This window comes from Anarrhichthys ocellatus, unplaced genomic scaffold, assembly GCF_004355925.1.
Source record: "Anarrhichthys ocellatus isolate YVR2014 unplaced genomic scaffold, GSC_Weel_1.0 scaffold5, whole genome shotgun sequence".
NCBI classification, from domain to species: Eukaryota; Metazoa; Chordata; class Actinopteri; order Perciformes; family Anarhichadidae; genus Anarrhichthys; species Anarrhichthys ocellatus.
This window is the reverse complement of record NW_022280035.1, coordinates 10,124,870-10,131,825: the sequence shown is the minus strand read 5'-3', so window position 1 is coordinate 10,131,825 and position 6,956 is coordinate 10,124,870. Positions and strand designations below refer to the sequence as shown.

The 6,956-nt window shown below is 43.0% G+C and overlaps 1 protein-coding gene across 11 annotated transcripts in view; it reads right to left on the bottom strand.

Annotated features, from left to right (window-relative positions):
• Positions 1 to 30: 30 nt before the first annotated feature.
• nav1a (neuron navigator 1a) overlaps positions 31 to 6,956 on the bottom strand; it is an 81,216-nt gene continuing 74,290 nt past the window's right edge. For all 11 annotated transcript variants that reach the window (XM_031844435.1, XM_031844434.1, XM_031844436.1 and 8 more), the window contains 13 exons: positions 6,677 to 6,861; positions 6,411 to 6,573; positions 6,129 to 6,306; positions 5,927 to 6,015; positions 5,722 to 5,820; positions 5,449 to 5,620; positions 4,397 to 4,662; positions 4,133 to 4,284; positions 3,973 to 4,044; positions 3,656 to 3,861; positions 3,434 to 3,552; positions 3,153 to 3,341; positions 31 to 2,515 (listed from right to left, as the gene is read on the bottom strand). In XM_031844435.1, coding sequence (XP_031700295.1) covers positions 2,420 to 2,515; positions 3,153 to 3,341; positions 3,434 to 3,552; positions 3,656 to 3,861; positions 3,973 to 4,044; positions 4,133 to 4,284; positions 4,397 to 4,662; positions 5,449 to 5,620; positions 5,722 to 5,820; positions 5,927 to 6,015; positions 6,129 to 6,306; positions 6,411 to 6,573; positions 6,677 to 6,861 — 1,986 coding nt within the window. In that variant the 3' untranslated portion in view covers positions 31 to 2,419. The remainder of the gene's footprint in view (positions 2,516 to 3,152; positions 3,342 to 3,433; positions 3,553 to 3,655; positions 3,862 to 3,972; positions 4,045 to 4,132; positions 4,285 to 4,396; positions 4,663 to 5,448; positions 5,621 to 5,721; positions 5,821 to 5,926; positions 6,016 to 6,128; positions 6,307 to 6,410; positions 6,574 to 6,676; positions 6,862 to 6,956) is intronic.

The following is a 6,956-nucleotide window of genomic DNA, read 5'->3' as shown; positions in this document are numbered from 1 at the left end:
ACTGAATGTAAACACAGCCAAGACAGGTAGTGATGTGAAGAATGGCATGACTTTATTGTGTCCATTGCTCAATGTTTGACATATGGGATTTGATGTGTTTATAGAGACATGCCATACAACCATTATTAGGCCCCCTTTTAAGCCAAGTGCGCCTTCCCACTGGAGGAAGACAATAAAACCACCAAGGACGCCCGTTTTCTGCATACAGGGGCCATGTCTTGTCTTAGATCTCTACACGTTTTAGTGATTGTTGTCGCAGATGCACTGACTATTTACAGTGTTTACAATAGTGATGTCATGTACAAAAGAGAGAGAAACCTTTACAAATATTTGCATAATAAAAACAAATGTCTGCTCTTAATAAAAACAAGATGAAAAGAGGAAGATGTCCAGTTAATAAAAATCCCTCCCGTGGTAAGGTTAAGTGTGGTAGGTCCAATGGGAACACAGCAGGGATACATGCATCTACATTACATATCCATGCTAATATCTGTTCTTACACTGCTTCCAACTCTCAGGCAACTCCACAAAGATGTCAAGTCTTTCACACTTACATTTAAAATGGTGTCAAATCGCAGCCCAGCCATGATACGCATTGTGGTCTATTGCAGAGTTAACTGGCAAACTCAACATCTTAGCTATAACAGCCATGACTACCAGCCAAAGGTCAAAAATAATAACCCACTCTCCACCTAAATCTGGGCATCAAGGTGATGACATTAAAGTGACATCAGAGTAGGTGAGAGGAAGTGATGACGTTTCCTCTAATCGAGGTGTGGTAGATTAAAGCAGCTCGAAAGCAGCTTCAGGCCAATTGTGTTTCAGGCACAGATAGACTTTTAGGCATCGTGTCTCTACTTAACACCAGCACCCTGTTTGGACAGTAGAGGAACATCTGGACAGAATATGGCAGTCTGAGGTACTTCAGGGTAAAAGTTTCCTCTTCTTACACGTCTTTTCTCTCTTTCTTCCTTCATCACAAGGACAGTCAAGGTGTGAGCAATAAATACTCTCTGTAATCTAGTACGCGTACATATATTATGTGCAAACAAATGAAGGAAAGGAATAGGAGGAAGCCACTTAAAAATAAATTTCAACCTTTCTTATCCCCCAGCCCTTACTTTTACAGATACTCTTAAAACAATGCGCGAGAAGGAGCAAATGCAACGAGGAAGGAGATGCTTTTTTTTGTACAGATCATTATCACTTAATGGCAGTTCTTTTTTTACTGATGTTTTCCACTTCCGTGAATGAGTAATGATTAAGACAGCGAAGACAGAAGTGTTTCCTGCTGCTATCGATAATGGCATAGGTATACATGGGTGATAGCTGCTGTATACAGATGATCGCTGAAGATGACTCAGTATAAAATCCTACAAAAACAAGATTTTCAAAGCTGTATCCTCATCTATCACAAGAGAGTTTTAGGTTTTGAAACCGATATCTAAATACAGAATATACGCAAGCATAGCCCGAAATGTTAGGCCGTCTGGGCAGATTACAATACAGTATGTTTAGAAGGGTCAATGTCAGTTTCTGTGGAAACCAGTGGCTACCGAGTCCACCGATTAAGATATTTTCCTGACAGACTGATCCTAAAACCGATTCATTGATTTCCATTCATTATTCACCCACGCATGCTACTCTTACAGCTTCGTTGTTCTGATATTCAAGTCATGAATGACACAGTGGGTGAACTGAAGAGAAGAAAAACATTCAAGGCCATTTTCATAGCTCTGTTCTAAAGTGTGTTATGCTCTGCTGAGCACCTTTGATAAGTCAGAACACCAGGAGAGCACTGAGGCAGGAGTAGATGCTGCCATCTAGAGGAATTACTAATGAACTGCATGATTCCCACTAGACACAGTGACTGACACAGCCTCCTAAAGTCCAATTACCACAAGTAGAAAATAAAGTGCATTTTTGGCTGACGTCAAGTGATGAACTCACTTTAGAGGGAATCAGAGTTACGTCTGAGGTTAATTTCTTTATGAAATGAAGCACCAATAGTTTGTGGCGAAAGTTGTGGCAGCCAAGAGGAAAACAAAAGAAAACAATGGGCTTTGATCAATGGGATTATAGGTAATATTTTGCATCATACTATTCCGGTTACCATGCACTTGCAGATTTAACAACAACCCATCTGGAACAAATTGAGGGCAGAGAAGAGACAAGTCGACGTCTTTCCCTGACATGATCATCACAGCTTCTTATGAAAGCAGCTATCTGATAGCAGGGTAGAGCAAATCCTTCCTCCATAATCACTCTCCCCATATATCCTTTACATTTAGCTCTGTAGCTGCTCACTGAGCACACAGTTAAGTTAATTATTGAGTCTTTGAAGTCTCATTGGGACTGCACCCGCTGTGTCAGTCTCAAATAAAGAGTCCGTAGATTGACTGACAGTCGGATGTTATTCTCAAAGTGTAGCCTGCAGAGTGGGATCCAGACACCCTTCCCGCTCTGGAGACTCTATGTAGTTGGCCGACTCCTGGAGCTTCAGCAGCATGGCCATCTGGGTAGCAGGGAAAGACAGAGAGAAATGTTTGGTTTTACAGGGTTAGATTTAGCTTGGCATACACAGTATGTACTATTTCTTGAAATGGCAACTAAGGATCTTAACTCGACAAACATTTCTATGATTATTGAGATAATTGTTTGGCTTATGAAATGGGAGAAAATAGTGAACTGCCCATCATAATTTTCTAGAGCCCAAGCGACATCTTCAAATTTGTTGTGTGGTCCAAACAACGATCCCCGACAACAAGAAACAAGTAAATAATCACATTTGAGTGTCTGTTACCTGTCAACACTACATTTTTCAACCTAGCAGAGTATTAAGATTGTGGATGCAAATGAGCCCAGCTGCAGTTCATCTGTTTTGCATTAAGTGCTGCTAAATAAGATCTGATGCATTATTATATTGATGCATGTTAAGTGTTAATGTCTAGAAAAAATTAACTGCGTAGCTTTTATTTTATTTTACCTGTGCAAAACCTCAGTGGAGTATTTGAAAAAATATATCCTCTTGGTCTATAATCTAAATATTTCCCAATTCATTTTCTGTCGATAGACATCTGACCTGCATGCCTACCACGCATCCTCTCTGCCCTGAACTAGTCCCCCATCTCAACAGAAACCTTCACTCTTACCAATGGATCTGACTCCAGTGTGCTGGGTGGAGGTGTATCTTTGGGGGGCTTCTTCTCCTCATTGAGTGGACCTATGCTGGGGGGAGGTAGGTGAAAGAGCCTGGACTGGTCCTGCTGTGCGTTGGGCCATGGTAGAGTCCCCCTCACCCACTCCACTGGATCCTCCCATACTGCCTTCTGCCCATGCACCTGAGAGAGAATATAGACGAAGAGGTAATGGAATGAATGTCTTGTTGTTGTTAGCACTAATTTCACACTATGGAGGATATCTGTGTGCTCACCTTAATGCCGTCTTTGGCTCCCTCCTGCAGGTACGGTATGATTGAGTGGTTCCACAGGTCAATGAACCACTGCCTGAACTCTGCCACTGATACTGGGCATGATAGGAAGAAGCAGGGACCTGAAAGAAGGCAACATTTCATATTAACCAATCTCTTTTTCCCAATCCAATTATCCCCCCATGTTCCCTGTTTTCTGCTTTAACCCTGTCAGCTGTCTCTCACCTATGAGGAAGTCTGAAGTGCCGTGTTTCTCCAGGAAAGTGTGGAGGTGGTACCAGAGCTGAGGGATCCAGTCCAACACTCGGAGAAGAGCCTGGTGGCATGCAGAGTCCTGCTCCTTCTCCTGGTAGGCTTCCACAGCTTTACGGTGCAGGTACCTCAGCAGGAACCCGTTAGCCGGTTCCACGTTGTTGGAGAACATCACCATCCTGTCGTCATATGCAAAAAACGTTACTTTTACTCTATATGAAAGCTTCATTTTATATTTAAATGTGTTTCCAAATAAGAGGAGGCAAGGTAAACATTTTCTTTGTACTCGCCTGAAGCTAAGGTGTAGACTGTGGTTAGATGACATCTTCACAGGCTGATTGGTTGTCCCAATGATGTAAGGACTGAAACATCAACAGGGGATAATATGTACTTTCATGACATATTCAAGTGAAATTTAGTGAAATAGCGTAACTGTCTGAAGAGACTCACCATTTGTGATACTTGCAGGTGAGTGCTCCATTAACAAGCTCAGTGATGGCTGCTGAATCACTGATGTCATCTATAATAACAACCAGCGGTAGTTCTCCTCCACTCTCTCTGTCAATCTCATTTGCAAGATCGGACAGATACAACTGCAACTCCTGTTAAAGAAAGGACAGGTGAATTCATATGTTCTGTGTGCAGAGATCCACATTTGTATAGAAAAAGGACTTCAAGATAACGGTCTGACAAAAATCCAGTGTCATGCGTTACCTTCTGGGACTGATGATGCATGTTGAAGGTGACAGCAGCGCTGCGACCGAGGAGGCAGGTCTCATGGTCGGCCTCAGACGACTCAGTCCGGCTGCGCTGGAGAAGGAAGTGGGCCAGACGCTGAGCCAGATAAGTCTTTCCTGTCCCGCTTGGCCCAGACAGAACCAAACGCCTGTGCTTCAGCAGCAAGCTGATGTAGTGCAGCATCATCGGCTTAGGAATCAGAGTCTCAAACACCAGTGAGTCAACACATTTTTCTCTGAGACCTAGAGAGAGGCAGACACAAGGAAGAGAGAGAGAGCGGAGAAGCAATTGGATTTACATAATATTTACTATTAAATACTTGTGAACATGGTATGTGAAAAACATGGAAATGCTGATGCTTTTTCATGTTTTAACCCTTTATCTACAAATAGCGTGTCATTTCATATCAGAAGCAAAGCAATTGTTTTAAAATGTCCTACCATCTACACACAAACTGGTTTCTTTTAATTTCTCTCAGGTGGAAAAATGAAATTGAGTCTCTAGAGTGAGAAAAACCATCACAATATAGATTTTGTTACCTTTATGTTTTTGCCAAAGCTGAGTAATCATTACAAGGCAGTACAGTGTTGAGCGGCCAGGGACTGTTTTGAAAACTCTCCCTATTGGTGCATTCATGAGCACTATTGCATCTCTCCTCTCCCTCTGGTGGGAGGGACTAAGACTCAAGGAAAGGACGCAAGTGAGGGAAACGGGGATGCAATTAAGAGACTTGGGATGTACCCACTGTCATTCAACATTTCAGGGTTGACTGCCAAACAGGAACTCAAGAGTTGTTCCCAAAATCTCCATCTGTGATTATAGTTTGTCAGAACATCTTTAATACACTGTATTTTTGGGAGATCAAAGCATTCTGTAAAAGTTCAGTTTAACAAAGTGCTGAAATACTAAAATAAACCAGAGACAAGTGGCTGCTTAAAATATAGGAAATAAATCCAAATGAAAGTGGATTATACGCAATTTTAAGTTACTAGTATGGTTTCTAACATCAGTCGAGGACACTCACTAACCTTTCAAAGTGACAAGTATTTTAGCTGAACCACTGCTGAAACAACGATAAGGTGCGGCTTGAGGTTTGTCCCCTCCTATCACCCTCTGCACTCCCGGGCACAGCTGGAACATGTGCAGCGAATCACAGGTCAGACCCAGGCTGGCAGTCGGGTCCACTTGAGTTAGGTAGTCCTGGAGAAAAACAAAAAAAGAAAATAAGTAAGGACTGACCTATCAAAACACAGCTATACAGTATTTGTTAGAACCACTAATGTCTATGCAGTGAGACTTACCTTGAAAGTCTTAGATATCATAGAGTCGAGGGCGGGCCAGCTAGTGCTCGCACTGACCAGCACTGAGCCAAGGTAGAACTCCTGCTGCTGTTTACTGTCCTACAAAGACAGAGAGAGGGAATGAGTGCACAATCTCCCAGCTGCTCGATTTAATGCTGTTGACATTATTGGACATTGTGTCTATTAAAAGGTGTTCTGTGTTTACCTCTACTTGATCTCCGATGCGGACAAGCACGCGTGCACATTCCTCATCCCGCTGGGAAGACACACTTAACGCATCACCTGAAGACACGTCTGAAAGGATTGAAGGAAAAAAATGGATGAAAAGAGTATAGAAATATAATTTTTATGTCTACTGTGCATGTGCGTGAACTGAAAATAGGTGGAATTCCAAATGTGTCTCTTACCTGGATCTTTACAATCATTCAGACTGAGACTGAAGGACTTGGTGAGGGACATGCTCATCGGCTGCCTCAGTGAGGGCCCCAGGAGAGACGCCAGGCCTGAAGGCTGGGAGGTGGAAGAGGTGGGACCGGAGCCCGTTTTTAAATGGTCATTCTCCGCCTTAAGGTTCTCCACTGTTGACTAGGTCATAGGAAGGTAAACATTTGAAGTTATTTTAAGATATCATTTATACTTATACTTCAGGTATTGACTTTACTGAATATGCACACGCAGGTAAAACAAACCTGCATGCTGTTCATGGCTTCTCGGAGCTGCTCAAGATGATGTGCAGAGCTTAAGGCCTCCAGTCGGATGTCTGTCAGTTCTCTCTCTTTCACCCAGAGTTCTGAGCGTAGGTCCGATACCGCCGTTTCGTCATCGTCTCCCTCTTCAGTAGTCTCCATGATCCTGGAGGAGAACAATGCACTCATCAGGGCCAGGCCCCCATGAAGTGAAAACTGTCTAATTCACTATTGAGCTAAGAGGTGGAGTAAGGCGTTTGTGTACTTACACAGAAGAGGTAGCAGAGGCCGATGTTTTGAGGGATGAGAACTGGCTTTCTACTTCTTCTGCCCCCTCATGGAGCATCTTTGGGGAGTTGGGAGCTGAGGAGTCGGGTGTGGCAATTTCCTCAATGTCTGAGTATGTTTTGGAGCCTTTCTTAATGCTGAATGCCTTGTTGAAGGAGCTCCTCAGCTACACAGATAGAGAGGATGAGGGAGAAAGAGGGAGAGACAATTACGATTCATCGACGATTAAACCAATATTGAGTGGGTTACTGCATCAATTAA